Consider the following 24,551-nt stretch of genomic DNA (forward strand, 5'->3'; position numbering starts at 1 on the left):
CTGTCATTTTAATTCACCACTCCATTCCCACTCGGACCTCACCATCCTTGGCCTCTTGTACTGTTCCACGGAAGCTCAACGTAAACTCGAGGAACAGCACCTCATCTTCCGATTAGGCACTCTGCAGCCTTCCGGACTCAATATCGAGTTCAACAATTTCAGATCATAACCTCGGCCCCTATTACACATTTTTTCTTGTAATTTTTCCACTCCTTTCCCCCCCCCCCTTTTCCTTTTGTTTCTCTCTCACACCTGTCAGCTATCTCTTGCCCTGCCAGTACACGTCACACCTAATCTCAGCCTATTACCATCTCGTCTAGCTCTTTTGTTTCTTTCACTTCTTTTGTCCGATCGCAGCCCTGCCTTCGATCTAATTTCTTTTCTTTCCAGTTTTGAAGAAGGGTTCGACCCGAAACGTCAACTCAAATTTCTCTCCACGGATGTTGCCTGACCTGCTGAGTTTTTCCAGCATTTTCTGTTGTTATTTCCCATCCAATAATGCCTGCAGTGAAGCCTCGTCGAATTTGGAGGCAGCTCGGGGTCTGGCACTGGCCACAGCTGCTGCAGGCTCCTCTGCCATCCTGTATGGTTCGTTTGGAAGCCTTCAGAGGATGCAGTGCTTGCTGTGGACCTTGAAAGCACCACGAATGATGACATCATACTGTGGGGCTTTCTGACTAGAAATGGACAATGAGCAAGGCTGCCCACACGCTGGGAATTAATTGGCCACTTGAGGGAAAATTGCGTGGAGCTGGCTGACATTTTTTTGTGTGTCAGAACCCCACATTCGGGGAAACTCGACCATTTCCCACACAAGCCACAAAATCGGACCCAGGCGCTCTGAGAGGTGTGGAGTATGATGAAATGGACTGTGGGCTGAATGATGGTCTAGTCCATTATTCTGCGTTTAGACTGATCTTACTCCAGTACCGCGCGGTGCTGCGTTTAGACTGATCTTACTCCAGTACCGCGCGGTGCTGCGTTTAGACTGATCTTACTCCAGTACCGCGCGGTGCTGTGTTTAGACTGATCTTACTCCAGTACCGCGCGGTGCTGCGTTTAGACTGATCTTACTCCAGTACCGCGCGGTGCTGCGTTTAGACTGATCTTACTCCAGTACCGCGCGGTGCTGCGTTTAGACTGATCTTACTCCAGTACCGCGCGGTGCTGCGTTTAGACTGATCTTACTCCAGTACCGCGCGGTGCTGCGTTTAGACTGATCTTACTCCAGTACCGCGCGGTGCTGCGTTTAGACTGATCTTACTCCAGTACCGCGCGGTGCTGCGTTTAGACTGATCTTACTCCAGTACCCGCGCGGTGCTGCGTTTAGACTGATCTTACTCCAGTACCGCGCGGTGCTGCGTTTAGACTGATCTTACTCCAGTACCGCGCGGTGCTGCGTTTAGACTGATCTTACTCCAGTACCCGCGCGGTGCTGCGTTTAGACTGATCTTACTCCAGTACCGCGCGGTGCTGCGTTTAGACTGATCTTACTCCAGTACCGCGCGGTGCTGCGTTTAGACTGATCTTACTCCAGTACCCGCGCGGTGCTTGCGTTTAGACTGATCTTACTCCAGTACCGCGCGGTGCTGCGTTTAGACTGATCTTACTCCAGTACCGCGCGGTGCTGCGTTTAGACTGATCTTACTCCAGTACCGCGCGGTGCTGCGTTTAGACTGATCTTACTCCAGTACCCGCGCGGTGCTGCGTTTAGACTGATCTTACTCCAGTACCCGCGCGGTGCTGCGTTTAGACTGATCTTACTCCAGTACCGCGCGGTGCTGCGTTTAGACTGATCTTACTCCAGTACCGCGCGGTGCTGCGTTTAGACTGATCTTACTCCAGTACCGCGCGGTGCTGCGTTTAGACTGATCTTACTCCAGTACCGCGCGGTGCTGCGTTTAGACTGATCTTACTCCAGTACCCGCGCGGTGCTGCGTTTAGGACTGATCTTACTCCAGTACCGCGCGGTGCTGCGTTTAGACTGATCTTACTCCAGTACCGCGCGGTTGCTGCGTTTAGACTGATCTTACTCCAGTACCGCGCGGTTGCTGCGTTTAGACTGATCTTACTCCAGTACCGCGCGGTGCTGCGTTTAGACTGATCTTACTCCAGTACCGCGCGGTGCTGCGTTAGACTGATCTTACTCCAGTACCGCGCGGTGCTGCGTTTAGACTGATCTTACTCCAGTACCGCGGTGCTGCGTTTAGACTGATCTTACTCCAGTACCGCGCGGTGCTGCGTTTAGACTGATCTTACTCCAGTACCCGCGCGGTGCTGCGTTTAGACTGATCTTACTCCAGTACCGCGCGGTGCTGCGTTTAGACTGATCTTACTCCAGTACCGCGCGGTGCTGCGTTTAGACTGATCTTACTCCAGTACCGCGCGGTGCTGCGTTTAGACTGATCTTACTCCAGTACCGCGCGGTGCTGCGTTTAGACTGATCTTACTCCAGTACCGCGCGGTGCTGCGTTTAGACTGATCTTACTCCAGTACCGCGCGGTGCTGCGTTTAGACTGATCTTACTCCAGTACCGCGCGGTGCTGCGTTTAGACTGATCTTACTCCAGTACCGCGCGGTGCTGCGTTTAGACTGATCTTACTCCAGTACCGCGCGGTGCTGCGTTTAGACTGATCTTACTCCAGTACCGCGCGGTGCCGTGTTTAGACTGATCTTACTCCAGTACCGCGCGGTGCTGTGTTTAGACTGATCTAAGGTGGAGTGTACACCTCCGATCCAGACCTGGAATTCTGTGCTCGATTGTGTCTCATCTTCTCTCTGCCCTGTTTGTAAAAGGAGTTGAGAGTTCATCGCATGGATGCAGTGGACTGGTGAGTTGGCTTATAATGAGCTGTCTGAAATAAGGCAATAAACCCAGAGCAGACAGCTCACAGCAACAACTGGTGGCACGTTGATATGTGAGAGAGCAGAGGTGATATGTGATAAACACTCATTCCTGTGCAGTCAGCCACGCAAAGGGTGCAGCCAATTGCTCCAAAAAAATTGCATGTGTTTATAAAAAAGCATCGCACCTGGTAGAAGTAACGCTGGGGCGACCTGGGGGACACGGGTGTGGTGATGTTCAGAAGCTGGCTGTAGAAACGGAGCTCATCAGATTCCTCTTGGTGCAGAGCTAACCCTTTTATCGTGTAACGTTGTATACAGGTTTGAAAAGTAATTGTCTATATTTAGCTGTGACTAGCTGCTCCCAGTCCTTCACACAGCTGTGCTTTGCTCTTTGAGAGCAATCTGCAACTGTCAGGACTCCTAAAGCGGGGGAGTAACAGGGAGAGGCTCTACAACAGGCGGGAGAGTCTGACACGGGCGGGGGGAGAGTCTGACTCGAGGGGGGTGGTCGGGGGGGGGAGAGAGTAACATGGGGGGAGGGAGGAGAGTCTGACACGGGCGGGGGGGGAGAGAGTAACACGGGCGGGGGGAGAGAGTGTAACACGGGCGGGGGGAGAGAGTGTAACACGGGCGGGGGGAGAGAGTGTAACACGGGCGGGGGGAGAGAGTGTAACACGGGGCGGGGGGGAGGGAGAGTAACACGGGCGGGGGGAGGGAGAGTAACACGGGCAGGGGGAGGGAGAGTAACACGGGCGGGGGGAGAGAGTGTAACACGGGCAGGGGGGAGGGAGAGTAACTCGGGCGGGGGGAGAGAGTGTAACTCGGGCGGGGGGAGAGAGTGTAACACGGGGGGGGGAGGGAGAGTGTAACATGGGGGGGGAGGGAGAGTAACACGGGCGGGGGGAGGGAGAGAGTAACACGGGGGAGGGAGAGAGTAACACGGGGGGGAGAGAGAGTAACACGGGCGGGGGGGGAGAGTGTAACTCGGGGGGGGGGGGAGAGAGTAACACGGGGGAGGAGAGTAACACGGGGGGGAGGGAGAGAGTAACGGGGGGGAGAGAGTGTAACTCGGGGGGGGGGGTGGAGAGTAACACGGAGGGAGAGAGTAACACGGGGGGGAAAGTAATACGGGGGCGGGGGGGGAGAGTGTAACTCGGTGGGGGGGGGGGAGAGAGAGTAACACGGGCGGGGGGGGAGAGACTGTAACTCGGGCGGGGGGAGAAACTGTGCAGCATTCCTTGATGATCAGGCACAGATTAGGAATCCTTTGTTATGATACTGTCATGGTCCCAACAACTACTTTTTAAGAAATATAAACAGAAAATGCTGGAAATACTCAGTGGGTCAGGCAGCATCTGTGGAGAGAGAAACAGAGTTAACGTTTCAGGTCGATGACCTTTCATCAGAACTGGAAAAAAACAGGTTTTAAGCAAGTACAGAGCCAGGGAAAGGGAGGAGGGGAGGAATGAATCAAAGGGAAGGTCTGTGATAGGGTGGAAGGCAGGAGAGATTAAATGACAAAGGGGATGATGGTGCGAGGCAAAAGGAGATGGAAATGGGACAAGTAAAGAAACAAAAGACGGGTCTCGAGGAGGTGGAAATGGGAATATCAGAATCATCAACAAAACTGACATCCAAAAAAATGGGAGCAGTGGTTATAGTCTGAAATTGTTGAACTCAATATTGAGTCAGGAAGGCTGTAAAGTGCCTATTCGAAAAATGAGGTGCTGTTCGTCGAGTTTACGTTGAGCTTCATTGGAAGTCTAGGAGACAGAGGACGGAGAGGTCAGAGTGGGCGTGGAGCGGAGAATTAAAGTGACAGGCGACCGGAAGCTTGGGGCCACACTTGTGGACTGAATCTGCATTTGGTCTCCCCATCGTGAGTAGCGAATACAGTATACTAAATTGAAAAAAGTACAAGTAAATCGCTGTTTCACCTGGAAGGCCTGTTCACGGCCCTCGATGTTTGAAGGGAGATGGTAAAAGGGCAGGTGTTGCATCTCCTGCGCTTGCTCGGGAAGGTGACGTGGGAAAGGAGGGGACTGTTGGAGGTGATTGAGGAGTGGGTCAGGGTTTCACGGAGGGAGCGGTCCCTTCAGAATGCTGAAAGGGGAAGAGAGGGGAAGATGTGTTTGGTGGTAGGATCATGCTGGAGGTGGCGGAGGATGATCATTGAATGTGGAGGCTGGTGGGGTGAAAGGTGAAGACAAGGGGAATCCTATCGTAATCCTGGGAGGGAGAGGAAGGGGTGAGGGCTGAAGTGCGGGAAATGGAACGGACACAGTCGAGGGCCCTGTCAACCATGGTAGAGGAAAAAGGAAGTTATATCGGAAGCACTGGTATGGAAGGTGGCATCATCAGAACAGATGCGACAGAGACGGAGAAACTGGGAGAATGGAATAGAGTCGTGGGAGGAAGTGTAATCAAGGTAGCTGTGGGAGTCAGTGGGCTTATAGTGGATGTTTGTCGATAGCCTATCCCCAGAAATGGAGACCGAGAAGTTGAGGAAGGGAAGGGATGAGTCGCAGATGGACCATGTGAAGGCAAGGGAAGGGTGGAAATTGGAAGCAAAGTTGATGAAATGTTTGTGTTCGAGTGAGAGTGGGAAATGGCACTGATACAGGCATCAATGTACCATACATCAATGTATGGCCTACTCCTGCTCCTAATTCTTATATTCTTATGGAAAAAGAGGTGAGGGAGGGGACTGGAGTCCCCTTGGGACAAAGAATGTTCCACATATCCCACGAAATGGCAGGCATAGCTAGGGCCCATGTACGTTCCCATAGCAACACCTTTTACTTGGAGGAAGTGAGTCAAAGGAGAAGTTGTTCAATGTGAGAACAAGTTCAGCCAGGCGGAGGAGGGTGGTGCTGGATGGGGAGTGGTTGGGCCTCTGTTCAAGGAAGAAGCGGACCAACCTCATGCTGTCCTGGTCATGCATGGAGGTGCAGAGGGATTGGAGGTCCATGGTGAAAATCTTTTTTGAGATCCTTATGTAGTACAATGGATTACAGTTCATGTGTTTCTCTCTGTTCCAGATACGTTGCAATGTGATCACAACTGATCCTTAACATTGTGTTTTTTTATTGCTATTCACTGTGAAGCATTGCCTGCTGTTAATGGGGTAGGAGGGGTCCAGAGGGTGAAAGGCCATTGCTGACCCTGGGATATAGTGGGAGCCAGTCTCTCTCCCCCCCTGCCCCCCACAAGCAAAAGTACCAAGTCAAACCTGGCCAAGTACCTTTACCAGATATGATGGGATTCTGCACCCGTGCTGTCCTGTATTAGTGCCCCCCCCCCCCCCCAGCGGTCTCCCCGTGCTGTCCTGTATTAGTGCCCCCCCCCCCCCCCGCAGTCTCCCCGTGCTGTCCTGTATTAGTGACCCCCCCCGCGGTCTCCCCGTGCTGTCCTGTATTAGTGCCCCCCCCCCCCCCGCGGTCTCCCCGTGCTGTCCTGTATTAGTGACCCCCCCCCCCGCGGTCTCCCCGTGCTGTCCTGTATTAGTGACCCCCACCCGCGGTCTCCCCGTGCTGTCCTGTATTAGTGCCCCCCCCCCCCCCGCGGTCTCCCCGTGCTGTCCTGTATTAGTGCCCCCCCCCCCCCCCGCGGTCTCCCCGTGCTGTCCTGTATTAGTGCCCCCCCCCCCCGCGGTCTCCCCGTGCTGTCCTGTATTAGTGACCCCCCCCCCCCCGCGGTCTCCCCGTGCTGTCCTGTATTAGTGCCCACGGTCTCCCCGTGCTGTCCTGTATTAGTGCCCCCCCCCACCCCGCGGTCTCCCCGTGCTGTCCTGTATTAGTGCCCCCCCCCCCCCCCCACGGTCTCCCCATGCTGTCCTGTATTAGTGCCCCCGCGGTCTCCCCGTGCTGTCCTGTATTAGTGCCCCCCCCCCCACGGTCTCCCCGTGCTGTCCTGTATTAGTGCCCCCCCCCCCCCCCCACGGTCTCCCCGTGCTGTCCTGTATTAGTGCCCCCCCCCCACGGTCTCCCCGTGCTGTCCTGTATTAGTGCCCCCCCCCCCACGGTCTCCCCGTGCTCTCCTGTATTAGTGACCCCCCCCCCCCCAGCGGTCTCCCCGTGCTCTCCTGTATTAGTGCCCCCCCCCCCACGGTCTCCCCGTGCTGTCCTGTATTAGTGCCCCCCCCCCCCCCCCCCCCACGGTCTCCCCGTGCTGTCCTGTATTCGTGCCCCCCCCCCCCCCCCCCACGGTCTCCCCGTGCTGTCCTGTATTAGTCCCCCCCCCCACGGTCTCCCCGTGCTGTCCTGTATTAGTCCCCCCCCACGGTCTCCCCGTGCTGTCCTGTATTAGTGCCCCCCCCCCCCACGGTCTCCCCGTGCTCTCCTGTATTAGTCCCCCCCCACGGTCTCCCCGTGCTGTCCTGTATTAGTGCCCCCCCCCCCCCCACGGTCTCCCCGTGCTGTCCTGTATTAGTGCCCCCCCCCCCCCCAGCGGTCTCCCCGTGCTGTCCTGTATTAGTGCCCCCCACGGTCTCCCCGTGCTGTCCTGTATTAGTGCCCCCCCCCCCCAGTGGTCTCCCCCGTGCTGTCCTGTATTAGTGCCCCCACGGTCTCCCCGTGCTGTCCTGTATTAGTGCCCCCCCCCCCACCCCGCGGTCTCCCCGTGCTGTCCTGTATTAGTCCCCCCCCACGGTCTCCCCGTGGTGTCCTGTATTAGTGCCCCCCCCCCAGCGGTCTCCCCCGTGCTGTCCTGTATTAGTGCCCCCCCCCCCACGGTCTCCCCGTGCTGTCCTGTATTAGTGCCCCCCCCCCCCCCCGGCACTCTCCCCATGCTGTCCTGTATTAGTGCGCCCCCCCCCCAACGGTCTCCCCGTGCTGTCCTGTATTAGTACCCCCCCCCACGGTCTCCCCGTGCTGTCCTGTATTAATGCCCCCCCCCCCCCGTGCTGTAACACTGTTTCTGTTTCAGTCCTAAGGAGATCCATCCTGTAAAACCTGCCAAGAAAGACAGAGACCAAAGAACACGGCATTTACTGGCAGACCTCCCACTCCCCCCGGAGCTGCCGGGAACAGACCCCTCGCCGCCAGATTCACCGGAGCAGACGACCCCACCTCCGCCTCAACCAGCCCTTAAAAAGAGGCCCAAGTAAGCATATCGGAGGGAATGAGAGCTTAGTTACATCCCACTGATGTTGGGCCAGTGCTTGCAGTGGTTTTCTGAAGGGAACTTTCTGTAATTTGTCGCTCAGGCTGGGAGTCGGGATCTTTCTTAACTGTACGGATTACATGGGTTGTATGTGGAGTATCACCGTGAATCAGACTGTGATATAACATTGTCCTGATCAGCCGCATTGTGGGATCCCATTAACATCTGCAAGACAGAGCAGTGATATTGGAGGTGGAATGCTGGGTCAGGATTTCTGTAACCTGTCGGCCCTGTGTACGAATGGGGAAAGGTGCTGTCTGCACACTGGCTCCATCAGCGCTTTCCTTTTCTGTCAAACTGCACTTTCTCAGATGCAGGAAACAGTTCACTTCCATGAGGGCAAATCCTGGAGGCCCCAGGTACAGAGTCAGTGCGTGTGGAACTGTACCCCAGTGAGAGTCAGTGTCTGTGGAACTGTACCCCAGTGAGAGTCGGTGTCTGTGGAACTGTACCCCAGTGAGAGGCAGTGTCTGTGGAACTGTACCCCAGTGAGAGTCAGTGTCTGTGGAACTGTACCACAGTGAGAGTCAGTGTCTGTGGAACTGTACCCCAGTGAGAGTCAGTGTCTGTGGACCCGTACCCCAGTGAGAGTGGGTGTCTGTGGAACTGTACTGTACCCCAGTGAGAGTCAGTGTCTGTGGAACTGTACCCCAGTGAGGGTCAGTGTCTGTGGAACTGTACCCCAGTGAGAGGCAGTGTCTGTGGAACTGTACCCCAGTGAGAGTCAGTGTCTGTGGAACTGTACCCCAGTGAGTGTCGTTGTCTGTGGAACTGTACCCCAGTGAGAGTCAGTGTCTGTGGAACTGTACCCCAGTGAGAGTCAGTGTCTGTGGAACTGTACCCCAGTGAGTGTCAGTGTCTGTGGAACTGTACCCCAGTGAGTGTCAGTGTCTGTGGAACTGTACCCCAGTGAGAGTCAGTGTCTGTGGAACTGTACCCCAGTGAGAGTCGGTGCCTGTGGAACTGTACCCCAGTGAGAGTCAGTGTCTGTGGAACTGTACCCCGGTGAGAGTCAGTGTCTGTGGAACTGTACCCCAGTGAGAGTCAGTGTCTGTGGAACTGTACCCCAGTCAGAGTCACCTTCAGGAGAAGAGGTGCAAATATTGGACATATTGCTGTCGACGGGAGGGTTTACTGCTGTCGGTACTGGTTGGTTATTATTGCCACTCACAATTTTATGAACTTTTTTTTAAAGAATCTGTTGCCCCCGCTATGGTGAGAAAAAGGAGACTGAGAGCGACTGGGGCAAGCGGTGTGTGGATAAATTCGACATCATTGGAATCACTGGTGAAGGGACGTATGGGCAAGTTTACAAGGCCAAGGATAAGGACACAGGTAACTGGTGATTCAGAAGCTAGTGCTTTCTGACATACAGGCGCTACAGAACATTGTGTTTTGTGGGGGAAATTTCTGTGTTCAAGAGTTGCGATTTTCATTGCTTTGTGTTTTGGTGGGTGGGGGAATTACCTCTCGAGTGTTTGTGTGTTGATGGATTGTTTCTGCGGCCCTCAGCCAGCTGCTTATTGCTGCAGGTCAGAAGTTGCACTCTGGTCACCAAGCCCGCTGGACTGTGATCATAGCACCATAGGAACAGGAGGAGGCCATTCAGCCCCTCGAGCCTGTTCCGCCATTCAATGAGATCATGGCTGATCTCTGACTTAACTCCATATACCCGCCTTTGACCCATATCCCTTAATACCTTTGGTTAACAATAATCTATCAATCTCAGATTTAAAATTAACGACCCAGCATCAATTGCCGTTTGCGGAAGAGAGTTCCAAACCTCTCCCACCCTTTGTGTGTAGAAGTGTTTCCTAATTTCACTCCTGAAAGGTCTGGCTCTAATTTTTAGGCTATGTCCCCTAGTCGTTGACTCCTATAGGCCAGACCAGCAGATTTCCTTCCCTAAAGGACATCAGTGAACCAGATGGGTTTTTACGACAATCCGGTAGTTTCATGGTCACCATGACTGATACTAGTAATAATTCCCGATTTATTTAATTAACTGAATTTAAATTCCCCAGCTGCCGTGGTGGGATTTGAACTCACAGACTCTGGATCATTAGTCCTGGCCTCTGGATTACTAGTCCAGTAACATAACCACAATGCTACCATTCCCTCCGCGACTAGTTTGTGTAATCTCTCCTCGTAATTTAACCCTTGGAGTCCAGGTATCATTCTGGTAAACCCACGCTGCACTCCCTCCAAGGCCAGTATATCCTTCCTACGGTGTGGTGCCCAGAACTGCTCACAGTGCTCCAGGTGTGGTCTAACCAGGGCTTTGTACAGCTGGAGCATGATTTCTACACCTTTTTATTCTAGTCCTCTAGCGGATTGGAAAACCGCAAATGTAACTCCCCTATTCAAGAAAGGAGACAGAAAGCAGGAAACTATTGGCCAGTTAGCCTAACATCTGTCATTGGGAAAATGCTGGAATCCATTAAGTAATAGGACATGTAGAAAATCATAATACAGCCAAGCAGAGTCAACATGGTTTTATGAAAGAGAAATCGTGTTTGACAAATTTCCTAGAGTTCTTTGTGGATGTAACGATCAGGATGGATAAAGGGGAACCAGTAGATGTAGTATATTTGGATTTCCAGAAGGTATTCGATAAGGTGCCACATAAAAGGTTACTGCACAAGATAAGAGCTCATGGGGTTGGGGGTAATATATTAGCATGGATAGAGGATTGGCTAACTGACAGAAAACAGAGTTGAGATAAATGGGTCATTTTCAGGTTGGCAGGCTGTAACTAGTGGGGTGCCACAGGGATCAGTGCTGGGGCCTCAACTATTTACAATCTATATTAATGACTTGGATGAAGGGACCGAGTGTACTGTAGCCAAATTTGCGGATGATACAAAGATAGGTGGGAAAGCAAGTTGTGAGGAGGACACAGAGTCTGCAAAGGGATATCGACAGGCTAAGTGAGTGGGTAAAAATTTGGCAGATGGAGTATAATGTGGGAAAATGTGAGGTTATCCACTTTGGTAGGAAGAATAAAAAAGTAAATTATTATTTAAATAGACAGAGACTACAGAACGCTGCGGTACAGAGGGATCTGGGGGTCCTCGTACATGAAACACAAATAGTTAGCATGCAGGTACAGCAAGTAATTGGGAAAGCAAATGGAGTGTTGGCCTTTATTGCAAGGGGGATGGAGTATAAAAGTAGGGAAGTCCTGCTACAACTGTACAGGGCGCTGGTGAGACCACACCTGGAGTACTGTGTACAGTTTTGGTCTCCTTATTTAAGGAGGGATATACTTGCATTGGAGGCAGTTCAGAGAAGGTTCATTAGGTTGATTCCTGAGATGAAGGGGTTGTCTTATGAGCAAAGGTTGAGCAGGTTGGGCCGATATTCATTGGAGTTTAGAAGAATGAGAGGTGATCTACCCCAGAGAGCTGTGAAGGCGGAGTCATTGAATATATTCAAGGCGGAAATGGACAGATATTTGAGCTACAGGGGAGTCGAGGGTTATGGGGAGCGGTGGGGAAGTGGAGTTGAGGCTAAGATCTGATCAGCCATGATCTTATTGAATGACGGAACAGGCTCGAGGGCCCAAATGGCCTACTCCTCCTATTTCTTATGTTCTTAGATGTAAAGGCCAGCATTCCATTAGCCTTTTTGATTATTTTCTATATTTGTTCATGACATTTTAATGATCTGTGTACCTGGACCCCCAAGTAACTTTGGACCTCCACTGTCTTTAGCTTTTCACCATTTAGAAAGTACCCTGTTCTATCCTTTTTAGGTCCAAAGTGGATGACCTCACATTTACCTAGATTGAAATCCATTTGCCACAGTTTTGCCCATTCGCTTAATCTGTTAATATCTCTTTGTAATTTTATACTTCCATCTACACTGGTTACAATGCCGCCTATCTTTGTGTCATGAGCAAACTTGGATATGTGGCTTTCTATCCCATCATCTAAGTCGTTAATAAATACAGTGAATGGTTGAGGCCCCAACACACATCCCTGCAGGACACCACGAGTCACATCCTGCCAATTCGAGTAGCTACCCATTATCCCTAATCTCTGTCTCCTGCCGCTCAGCCAATTTCCTAACCAGGTCAATAATTTGCCCTCAATTCCATGGGCTTCAACTTTAGTTAACAGTCTCTTATGAGGGACTTTATCAAATGCCTTCTGGAATCCATATAAATAACATCCATAGACCTTCCCTTGTCCACTGCTTTAGTCCCCTCTTCAAAAAATTTAATCTGTTTCGTCAGGCACGACCTACCCTTTACAAATCCATGCTGGCTCTCTCTGATCAGCTGAAAATTTTCAAGGTGTTCAGTCACCCTATCCTTAATTATAGACTCTAGTAATTTCCCAACAACAGATGTTAGACTATAGTACTGTACAAACTAACCTCACAGATGATCATCCTTTGTAGAGCAGGTGAGCTAGTGAAGGCTTTCACTCTGAACTACCAGCACTGTTAAAGTGTCTGGGCTGGGTGGGGCAATGGCTTAGCACTGCCGTTTGACTCCATGGTACTTGGGTTTGGATCCCCTGTGTCTGGGTTAGTCCATGGTACAGTACAGTCCCCACCACGTAAACGGTCCCTGCTTAAAATGGGCAGTAGCTTGTATCAGTCAGAAAGCGATAATCAATTTGCATTAATATCAATTTCAAAGTTGCAGGTTAAAATGTTTTAAGCGCTCCGTTTATTTCAGGCAGAAGTAGTTGTGCTTATTCACTAGTTCACACCTTGTTAAGGTACAGTGAATACAAGAACAACCAGAAAGAAATAACACAAAAAGAATATACTGCAGATGCTGGAAATCTGAAATAAAACAGAAAATGCTGGAGATACTCAGCAGGTCAGGCAGCATTTGTGAAGAGAGAAACAGAGTTAACGTTTCAGGTCGATGACCTTGTGTCAGAAAGAAATAACACATGGTTCGAGTTCAGTTTCCTTTTGTGTAGTTGAGACCGTCTAATCGAATCCCCTTTAAATGGTGTGAGGTCACAGTTTGTACTTGGCACTGACTAAAGTTTAAATAAAGCTAGTTGCATTGAATGGAATCTAGTTTATTCAATAGCGATCTACAAAATTCCTGTGCTGTGGGGACTGTAACAGCGTTACTCCAGCCATGGTGTAAAGCGGGCACAATGCAGCCTCTATAAGCGCTGGGGACTGTACTTCCCCTGTGACTGGCCAGTCGGATAATGGAAACTCTTTCTCTTCTGATAGGTGAGATGGTTGCTCTTAAAAAGGTCCGGCTGGATAATGAAAAGGAGGGATTTCCCATCACGGCCATTCGAGAAATCAAGATCCTTCGTCAGCTCACTCACACCAGTGTGGTCAACATGAAGGAGATTGTGACAGACAAGCAAGATGCACTGGACTTCAAGAAGGATAAAGGTACATGAATAGATGTTAGCGCGGAGCGGAGGTTTCAGAGGAGCTCGTTCTTGTAACCCAAAGCATTGAGTGCCCACTTTCACCATTACCAATTACTCGCAATGCAGTTAGTACCAAGTTGTTATGGTTCAACTTCTTTGAAAAGTGATGTTGTGTGAGATGTGGGAGCAGTGACCAGTTTTGGATACTGATGGGGGAGATGGTTTCTCAGGGGAATGCAGCAAGAGCCAAGTCCGTGGCACTACGAGTGGCTCAGCTGCACAGGAGGGGAGGATAAAGAGTGGGAGAGCAATAGTGATAGGGGATTCTATCGTAAGGGGAACAGAGAGACGTTGCTGTGGCCACAGACCTGACTCCAGGATGGTATGTTGCCTCCCTGGTGCCAGGGTCAAGGATGTCACTGAATGGCTGCAGGGCATTCTGAAGGGGGAGGGCGAACAGTCAGATATCGTGGTTCACATTGGTACCAGCGACATGGGTAGAAAGAGGGATGAGGTCCTGCAACAAGAATTTAGGGAGCTAGGTAGCAGATTAAAAAGCAGGACTTCAAAGGTTGTAATCTCTGGATTACTCCCGGTGCCACGTGCTAGTGGGTATAGGAATAGGAGGTAAGAGCAGATGAATGCGTGGCTAAAGAGTTGGTGCAGGAGGGAGGGCTTTAGTTTCCTGGATCACTGGCTCTGCTTCTGGGGAAGGTGGGACCTGTACAAGTCGGACGGGTTGCACCTGAACCGGGACTTGACCAACATCCTTGCGGGGAGGTTGCTAGCACTGTTTGGGGGGGGGGGGCGGGGGGAAATGGGATACGGAGTGGAGCTATAGTAGGGGGTGATGCACAGCCAAATATAGAGGAAAAAGCAAGTCAGCCTGGAAGGCAGAGCAAATATGGAATGGCACAAGGGAGTATGGCAAGGCTGAATGGCATTTATTTTAATGCAAGGAGTCTTGCGAGTAAGGCAGATGAATTGAAGGTGTTGAACTTCAGGCGAGACAGAAGGGGGTGTAAATGAAGAGGGGGTGTCGCAATATTAATCAAGGAGTCAATTACTGCTGTAAGGAGGGATGATATCTTAGCAGGTTCCTCTAATGAGGCCATATGGGTAGAACTTAAAAACAAAAGGGGGGCAAGCACTTTGCTGGGAGAGTACTATAGGCCCCCAAACAGTCAGGGGGAGATAGAGGAACAGATATGTAGGCAAACCTCAGAGAGTGTAGGAATAATAGGGTCATAATAGTAGGGGATTTCAACTTCCCCAATATTAACTGGGATAGTCAGAGTGTGAGAGGCTTAGAGGGTGCGGAATTCTTAAAGTGCATCCAAGAGAGCTTTTTGAGCCAGCATGTAGAAAGTCCTACAAGAGAGGGGGCGGTACTGGACCTAATTCTAGGGAATGTAGCCGGGCAAGTGGTAGAAGTGTCAGTAGGAGAGCATTTTGGTGACAGTGACCATAATTCGGTGAGATTTAAGGTAGTCATGGAAAAGGACAAAAAAGGGACCGGAAATAAAGGTTCTAAATTGGGGGAAGGCCGATTTTAATATGATAAGGCAGGATCTGGCCAAAGTGGACTGGGATCAGCTACTTGTAGGAAAATCCACATCAGAGCAGTGGGAGTCTTTCAGAAAGGAAATAAGAGAGAGTGCAGCTCCAACATGTTCCCGTAAAGGTCAAGGGTGGGACCAACAAACCCAGGGAACCCTGGATGTCAAGGGATATACAAGAATGGATTAGGAAAAAAAGGGAGGCTTTTGGCAGATACAAAGTATAGAAAGTGCAGGGGGGGTACTTAAAAAAAGAAATTAGGAGAGTGAAAAGGGGGCATGAAAAAACACTGGCGGGCAAAATACAGGAAAATCCCAAGGTGTTTTATAAGTATATTAAGGGCAAGAGGATAACCAGGGAAAGAGTAGGGCCCATTAGGGGCCAAAGTGGCAATCTGTGTGTAGAGCCGGAAGATGTAGGTGAGGTTTTAAATGAATATTTTGCAACTGTGTTCACTATGGAGAAGGACGATGTAGGCATAGAAATCAGGCAGGGGGATTGTGATATACTTAAACAAATTAGTATTGAGAGGGAGGAGGTACTAGTGGTTTTAGCAGGCTAAAAGGTGGATAAATCCCCAGGCCCTGACGGGATGCATCCCAGGCTGCTGTGTGAGGCAAGGGAGGAGATTGCAGGGGCTCTGACACAAATTTTCAGAACCTCTCTGGCCACAGGGGAGGTGCCAGAGGACTGGAGAACAGCTAACGTAGTACCATTATTCAAGAAGGGTAGTAGGGATAAACCAGGGAATTACAGGCCAGTGAGCCTAACATCAGTGGTAGGGAGATTATTGGAAAACATTCTGAGGGACAGAATTAGTTTCCACTTGGAGAGGCAAGGATTAATCAAGGATAGTCAGCATGGCTTTGTCAGGGGGAGATCATGTCTAACCAATTTGATTGAATTTTTCTAGGGGGTGACTAGGTGTGTGGATGAGGGTAGTGCAGTTGCTGTAGTCCACATGGACTTCAGTAAGGCTTTTGACAAAGTCCCACATGGGAGACTGGTCAAGAAGGTAAGAGCCCATGGGATCCAGGGCAATTTGGCACATTGGATCTAAAATTGGCTTAGTGGCAGGAGGCAGAGGGTGATGGTCGAAGGTTGTTTTTGTGATTGGAAGCCTGTGTCCAGTGGTGTACCGCAGGGATCGGTGCTGGGTCCTTTGCTGTTTGTAGTGTACATTAATGATTTAGATATGAATGTAGGAGGTAGGATCAGTAAGTTCGCAGATGACACGAAAATTGGTGGGGTGGTAAATAGCGAGGAGGGAAGCCTCAGGCTACAGGACGATATAGACGGGATGATTAGATGGGCAGAACAGTGGCAAATGGAATTTAACCCTGAAAAGTGTGAGGTGATGCATTTTGGGAGGACTAACTAGGCAAGGGAATGCACAATGAATGGTAGGACCCTAGGAAAGACAGAGGATCAGAGGGACCTTGGTGTGCATGTACATAGATCCCTGAAGGCAGCAGGACAGGTAGGTAAGGTGGTTAAAAAGGCATATGGGATACTTGCCTTCATTAGCCGAGGCATAGAATATAAGAACAGGGAGGTTATGGTGGAGCTGTACAAAACACTAGTTAGGCCACAGGTGGAATACTGTGTGCAGATCTGGTCACCACACTATAGGAGGGATGTGATTGTATTGGAGAGGGTGCAGAGGAGATTCACCAGGATGTTACCTGGGCTGGAGCGCTTCAGCTATGAAGAGAGACTGGACAGGCTGGGGTTGTTTTCCTTAGACCAGAGAAGGCTGAGGGGGGACCTGATTGAGGTGTACAAAATTATGAGGGGCATAGATAGGGTAGATAGAAAGGAACTTTTCCCCTTAGTAGAGGGGTCAATAACCAGGGGGCATAGTTTCAAGGTAAGGGGCAGGAGGTTTAGAGGGGATTTGAGGAAAAACTTTTTCAGCCAAAGGGTGGTTGGAATCTGGAACTCACTGCCTGAAAGGGTGGTAGAGGCAGGAACCCTCACAACATTCAAGAAGCATTTAGATGAGCACTTGAAATGCCATAGCATACAAGGCTACGAACCAAGTGCTGGAAAATGGGATTAGAGTGGACAGGGCTTGATGGCCGGCGCGGACACGATGGGCCGAAGGGCCTCTTTCTGTGCTGTATAACTCTATGACTCTATTTTCTGAGGTCACAGTTGTGGTAGCAATGGCCATACAGTAGTGTTTGTCTTTGGGCCCAGTGTGTGTGGACTGTAGGGATCTGGGCCCAGGGATCGGACCCAGTGTGTGGACCCAGGGATCGGGCCCAGTAGTGGGCCCAGGGATCTGGCCCATGGATCGGACCCAGTGTGTGGGCCCAGGGATCTGGCCCATGGATCGGACCCAGTGTGTGGGCCCCGTGTGTGGGCCCAGGGATCGGACCCAGTGGTGGGCCCAGGGATCTGGCCCATGGATCGGATCCAGTGTGCGGGCCCAATGTGTGGGCCCAGGGATCGGATCCAGTGTGTGGGCCCAGGGATCGGGACCAGTGTGTGGGCCCAGGGATCGGGCCCAGTGTGTGGGCCCAGGGATCTGGCCCATGGATCGGACCCGGTGTGTGGGCCCAGGGATCGGACCCAGTGTGTGGGCCCAGGGATCGGGCCCAGTGTGTGGGCCCATGGATCGGACCCGGTGTGTGGGCCCAGGGATCGGACCCAGTGTGTGGGCCCAGGGATCGGGACCAGTGTGTGGGCCCATGGATCGGACCCAGTGTGTGGGCCCAGGGATCGGACCCAGTGTGTGGGCCCAGGGATCTGGCCCATGGATCGGACCCGGTGTGTGGGCCCAGGGATTGGACCCAGTGTGTGGGCCCAGGGATCGGGCCCAGTGTGTGGGCCCAGGGATCGGGCCCAGTGTGTGGGCCCAGGGATCGGGCCCAGTGTGTGGGCCCAGGGATCGGGCCCAGTGTGTGGGCCCAGGGATCGGACCCAGTGTGTGGGCCCAGGGATCGGGCCCAGTGTGTGGGCCCAGGGATCGGGCCCAGTGTGTGGGCCCAGGGATCGGGCCCAGTGTGTGGGCCCAGGGATCGGGCCCAGTGTGTGGGCCCATGGATCGGACCCAGTGTGTGGGCCCAGGGATCGGGCCCAGTGTGTGGGCCCAGGGATCTGGCCCATGGATCGGACCCGGTGTGTGGGCCCAGGGATCGGACCCAGTGTGTGGGCCCAGGGATCGGACCCAGTGTGTGGGCCCAGGGATCGGACCCAGTGTGTGGGCCCAGGGATCGGACCCAGTGTGTGGGCCCAGGGATCGGACCCAGTGTGTGGGCCCAGGGATCGGGCCCAGGGATCTGGCCCATGGATCGGACCCAGTGTGTGGGCCCAGGGATCGGGCCCAGTGTGTGGGCCCAGGGATCGGACCCAGTGTGTGGGCCCAGGGATCGGACCCAGTGTGTGGGCCCAGGGATCGGGCCCAGTGTGTGGGCCCAGGGATCGGGCCCAGTGTGTGGGCCCAGGGATCGGACCCAGTGTGTGGGCCATGGGATCGGGCCCAGTGTGTGGGCCCAGGGATCTGGCCCATGGATCGGACCCAGTGTGTGGGCCCAGGGATCGGGCCCAGTGTGTGGGCCCAGGGATCGGGCCCAGTGTGTGGGCCCATGGATCGGGCCCAGCGTGTGGGCCCAGGGATCGGACCCAGTGTGTGGACCCAGGGATCGGACCCAGTGTGTGGGCCCAGGGATCGGGCCCAGTGTGTGGGCCCAGGGATCGGACCCAGTGTGTGGGCCCAGGGATCGGGCCCAGTGTGTGGGCCCATGGATCGGGCCCAGCGTGTGGGCCCAGGGATCGGACCCAGTGTGTGGACCCAGGGATCGGACCCAGTGTGTGGGCCCAGGGATCGGGCCCAGTGTGTGGGCCCAGGGATCGGACCCAGTGTGTGGGCCCAGGGATCGGGCCCAGTGTGTGGGCCCAGGGATTGGACCCAGTGTGTGGGCCCAGGGATCGGGCCCAGTGTGTGGGCCCAGGGATCGGGCCCAGTGTGTGGGCCCAGGGATCGGGCCCAGTGTGTGGGCCCAGGGATCGGGCCCAGTGTGTGGGCCCAGGGATCGGACCCAGTGTGTGGGCCCAGGGATCGGGCCCAATGTGTGGGCCCAGGGATCGGGCCCAGTGTGTGGGCCCAGGGATCGGGCCCAGTGTGTGGGCCCAGGGATCGGACCCAGTGTGTGGGCCCAGGGATCGGGCCCGGTGTGTGGGCCCAGGGATCGGACCCGGTGTGTGGGCCCAGGGATCGGACCCGGTGTGTGGGCCCAGGGATCGGGCCCGGTGTGTGGGCCCAGGGATCGGGCCCGGTGTGTGGGCCCAGGGATCTGGCCCATGGATCGGACCCAGTGTGTGGGCCCAGGGATCGGGCCCAGTGTGTGGGCCCAGGGATCGGGCCCAGTGTGTAAACACTGTAGCTGCTCATTAATGGATTCAGAACTTGGGCTATTTTGCGTATGGCCATATAAAAACAGGGTGCGAAAATAAATGATGTTCACACCATCCATACAGCGGTGCAGGCTCGACATGTTCACCCCCTCCTGACCTCTCCCGTGAGAGAGATTACCCTCCATCTCTCCGGCAATCCAGCACAGCTCCAGGAGATCGGGAAACCTTTACCTTTTCAGAATTTTGACTAGCCGGAAATGTCCACCTCTTTCTGCAACTGTTTGAGGATCCCACCTGCAGCACGGAAATGAATGAGCAGTTAATACATTTCTAATGGTGTTGGGTGAGACACCGGGAGAACTCCCTGATCTGGTGTCACGGGATCTTTAACATGCAGCTGAGCGGCTGTCAGGTTTAACGTTGTGATCTGAAAGACTCTCAGTACTGCACTGAGGTGTCGGCCCAGATAATGGGCTCGAGTCCTGCAGTGGGGTTTGATCCCACAGTAACGGGTTCGTGGGGAAGGGTGACACTAACTGACCCGAGCTAACACTTAAAATTACAGCTGTAACTATTTGAGAATCTCATGCTACAGTTTACAAGTAATTTTCTTGCGAGCGTCCCTGTGCTGAATAAATGGTGACAGTTCGCTTGCTCGTGTTGTCTCCATCACTAATCTAATGGGATGTTTATGACAGGGGCCTTCTACCTGGTCTTTGAATACATGGACCACGACCTGATGGGTCTCCTGGAGTCAGGCCTGGTGCATTTCACTGAGGACCATATCAAATCCTTCATGAGGCAGCTGATGGACGGCCTGGATTACTGTCATAAGAAGAACTTCCTGCACCGTGACATTAAATGTTCCAACATACTCCTCAACAACAGGTACCAACCTGCAAGGTGGGGGGGGTGGGGGTGGGGGTGGAGTGGGTGCAGGGGGAGAGTAGGTTGGGGGGTAGTGGGGGTGGGTGGGTGGGTGGTGTGGGGGAGAGTAGGTTGGGGGGTAGTGGGGGTTGGTGTGGGTGTAGGGGGAGTCGGTTGGGCTGGGGGGGCTAGTGGGGGTGCGGGGGGCGGGTGGTGTAGGTGTGGGGGGAGTAGGTTGGGGGGCTGGGGGGTGTGGAGGGCGGGTGGTGTAGGTGTGGGGGGAGTAGGTTGGGGGGCTAGTGGGGGTGTGGAGGGGCGGGTGGAAACTGCTATCTAACTGCTTGTTCCCTTTATCCAGTGGACAGATCAAGCTGGCGGATTTTGGTTTGGCGCGATTGTACAACTCCGAGGAGAGGTGAGTTGCCTGCCACGGTGCTATTGTGTGCGCGAGCGGGGCGGCGAGCGTGTGTGAACGGAGACGGAGTGTTGCTGTCTCTTGATATTTTGGTATGTGAGGCTGCAGGATACTTTCCACGGAGCCTGTGGGATTTTTAGTAATGGCGTTAATCGGTGCCCATACAGGTCGTCAGAGACACCCACTCGTCACCACCGTGTGGGAGAGGATCTTCCAGCAATGCTTGTTCTGGGCTCTGGCCACCTGCTGCCTGACGCTGTTCAACAGAGCCGAATGTGTTGTTGAACAAATTTATCCTTAATGTTTGTACCTCCTCGTCTCCTCTCCGAATCTAGCTTTGACGTAGAGGCTTACAGTTTGTTAAGACTTGCACATTGTTTGGTGCTGCTGCTGCTAGATACAATATCCACCCCCTCCCCCACCCATGGCTGCAGTGTGCACCATCTACAGGATGAACTGCAGCAACTCGCCAAGTTTATTCCACAGCACCTCCAAGCCCCGCGACCTCTACCGCCAAGCAGGATAATAACAACATCATCATGGGAACACATAAGAACATAAGAAGTAGGAGCAGGAGTAGGCCATACGGCCCCTCGGGCCTGCTCCGCCATTCAATAGGATCATGGCTGATCCGAACCTAGACTCACGTCCGCTTCCCTGCCCGCTCCCCGTAACCCCTAATGCCCTTATCAGCTAGGAAACTGTCTATCTCCGTTTTAAATTTATTTAATGTCACAGCTTCCACAGCTCTCTGAGGTAGCAAATTCCATAGATTCACCACCCTCTGAGTGAAGAAGTTTCTCCTCATCTCAGTTTTGAAAGGGCAGCCCCTTATTCTAAGAGACTCATAAGTCAACCCCCTCATCTCCGGAATCAACCGAGTGAACCTTCTCTGAACTGCCTCGAGAGCAAGTATATCTTTTCTTAAATATGGAAACCAAAACTGTACGCAGTATTCCAGGTGTGGCCTCACCAGTACCCTGTATAACTGAAGCAAGACTTCCCTGCTTTTATACTCCATCCCCCTTGCAATAAAAGCAAAGATTCCATTGGCCGTCCTGATCACCTGCTGTACCTGCATACTAACCTGTGTTTCATGCACCAGGACCCCCAGATCCCTTTGTACTGCAGCACTTTGCAGTTTCTTTCCATTTAGATAATAACTTGCTCTTTGATTTTTTTCTGCCTAAGTGCATAACCTCACACTTTCCAATATTATATTCCATCTGCCAAATTTCTGCCCACTCACTTAGCCTGTCTATGTCCTTTTGCAGGTTTTTTATGTCCTCCTCACTCACTGCTTTCCCTCCCATCTTTGTATCATCGGCAAACTTGGATACGTTGCACTTGGTCCCCTCCTCCAAATCGTTAATATAGATTGTAAAGAGTTGGGGCCCCAGCACTGACCCCTGCGAAACACCACTAGTTACTGATTGCCAACCCAAGAATGAACCGTTTATCCCCACTCTCTGTTTTCTGTTAGATAGCCAATCTTCCACCCATGCCAGTACATTGCCCCCAATCCTGTGATTTTTTATCTTGTGCAGTAATCTTTTGTGTGGCACCTTGTGAAATGCCTGTTGGAAGTCCAAATACACCACATCCACTGGTTCCCCTTTATCCACCCTGTTTGTTACATCCTCAAAGAATTCGAGCAAATTTGTCAAACATGACTTCCCCTTCATAAAACCATGCTGACTCTGTCCGATTAAATTATGCTTATCCAAATGTCCTGTTACTGCTTCCTTAATAATGGACACCCTCCTGACTTGGACATACACGACCATTCCTTCATTGTCACTGAGTCAAATTCCTGTAATTCCCAACCCACCACCATTAGCAGAAGGGCTGCAGTGGTTCAAGGGGAAGCCTCACTACCACCAGCTTGGGATGGGCAATAAATGCGGCCTTGCCAGTGACACCCACAGTAACTGTTATGTAGGCAAGCGAGGCAGCAACGTCCCACAAACAACAATGCATTGAATGAGCAGCCAGTCTGTTTTTCGTGGTTTTGCTTGAAGGAGGACACCGGGAGAACTCCCTACAAATAGTATCGAGGTATCTTTAATAGCCACTGTGGGAGTGGGAAAGTCACAGGGCTTGTGTGAGGTTACAATCAGTAAAAGCTGTTAAAGGAATATTGCATAAATTCTTCTCACCGACTACCCCAAGTTGGACATGGGGACCTTACAGCTAAAATATGGCAGGATTTGACGAGTGGTGTCCCCAGGGACCTGTACTGGGGCCTCAGCTTTTCACTATATATTTATAAATGACTTAGATGAAGGAATAGAGAGCCGTGTGTATAAGTTTACTGACAAAACAAGCTCGGTGGCTCAGTAGGCAGTGTAGACAGGAGCAGGAAGTTGCAATGAAACATTGATAGATTCAGTGAGGGGGCAAAACTGTGGCAGATGGAGTTCAATGTGGGGAAGTGTGAGGTCGCCCACTGTGGACCTAAGAAATATTGATCAGAGTGTTTCCTAAACGGGGAGAATCTGGGAGCTGTGGGGGAGCCGAGAGAGTTAGGGGCCCAAGTTCAGAAATCACTAAACACTGGTGGACAGGGTCAAAAATAATTCAAAAGGCGAACGGAATGTTGGCCTTTATCTCCAGGGCTGGAATACAGAGGGGAGGAAGGGATGCTCCAGCTGTACAGAGCCTTGGTCAGACCCCCTCTGGAGTAACTGGGTTCAGTTCTGGGCCCCGCCCCTCAGGAAGGATATATTGGCCTCGGAGGGGGAGCAGCGCAGATTCACCAGAATGGTACCGGGGCTAAAAGGGTTAAATTACGAGGACAGGTTACACAGACTGGGCTTGTATTCCCTGGAATACAGAAGATTAAGGGGTGATCTGATCGAGGTGTTTAAGATGTTTAAAGGAGTTGATCGGGTGGATAGAGAGAAACTATTTCCTCTGGTGGGGGGAGTCCAGAACAAGGGGGCAGAATCTTAAAATTAGAGCCAGGCCGTTCAGGGGTGATGTCAGGAAGCATTTCTTCACACAATGGGTAGTGGAAATCTGGAACTCTCGCTCCCAAGAAGCTGTTGAGGTTGGGGGTCAATTGAAAATTCCAAAACAGAAGTGACTAGTGTCACACACACTCCGTGAGTGGCCCCTTCCCTCGCCACAGTTCCTCAGACCTGCTGCCGCCCCAGTTTAGATCAGCGAACTCGGACTGAACTTCAGGCCTGTGCTGGATACTGACACTGATCCAGATAAAAATTTCCCAATCTGCGTTAGAGAGTCTGACGACATTTATGTTGCAGGCCAGATGCAGGATAGCTGCCCGCATTAATCCATTCCCACACAGTTGCTGTGAGTCAGATCACTGAATTAAGACCTAAATATCTTGGATTTTGGGGCAGTTTTTTGCCATGTCCTCTCGGAAGTACATAAGAACATAAGAAATAGGAGCAGGAGTAGGCCAATCGGCCCCTCGAGCCTGCTCCGCCATTCAATAAGATCATGGCTGATCTGATCCTAACCGCCAATCTACTATCACAGAACCATCTCCTGAATCTAACAGAATTAGACACACGAAATAGGAGCAGGATCAGGCTACACGGCCCCTGGGCCCGCTCCACTACCCACAGGGCCATGACCGATCCGAACCTGGACTCATGTCCAAATTCCTGCCCGCTCCCCGTAACCTTTAATTCCCTTTACTTCTAGGAAACTGTCTATTTCTGTTTTAAATTTATGTAATGATGTAGCTTCTACAGTTTTTTGGGGCAGCATATTCCATGGACCTACCACCCTCTGAGTGAAGTAGTTCCTCCTCATCTCAGTTTTGAAAGAGCAGCCCATTATTCTAAGACTATGCCCCCTAGTTCTAGTTTCACCCATCATCGGGAACATCTTCCCCGCATCCACCCGATCCAACCCCTTCACAATCTTATATGTTTCAATAAGATCGCCTCTCATTCTTCTGAACTCCAATGAGTAGAGTCCCAATCTACTCAACCTCTCCT

At 52.2% G+C, this 24,551-nt stretch overlaps 1 protein-coding gene across 1 annotated transcript in view; it reads left to right on the forward strand.

Moving 5' to 3' along the window:
* LOC147100949 (cyclin-dependent kinase 12-like) overlaps window positions 1–24,551 on the forward strand; it is an 84,567-nt gene that overhangs the window by 38,465 nt on the left and 21,551 nt on the right. Inside the window, exons 3-7 of the mRNA XM_085966054.1 lie at window positions 7,774–7,950; window positions 9,206–9,345; window positions 13,222–13,392; window positions 19,994–20,183; window positions 20,521–20,577. Of these exons, the coding sequence (XP_085822180.1) occupies window positions 7,774–7,950; window positions 9,206–9,345; window positions 13,222–13,392; window positions 19,994–20,183; window positions 20,521–20,577 (735 nt within the window). The remainder of the gene's footprint in view (window positions 1–7,773; window positions 7,951–9,205; window positions 9,346–13,221; window positions 13,393–19,993; window positions 20,184–20,520; window positions 20,578–24,551) is intronic.

Source organism: Somniosus microcephalus, chromosome 24 (genome assembly GCF_052327205.1).
Source record: "Somniosus microcephalus isolate GS21.2 chromosome 24, FLI_Smic_1.0, whole genome shotgun sequence".
Lineage (NCBI taxonomy): Eukaryota > Metazoa > Chordata > Chondrichthyes > Squaliformes > Somniosidae > Somniosus > Somniosus microcephalus.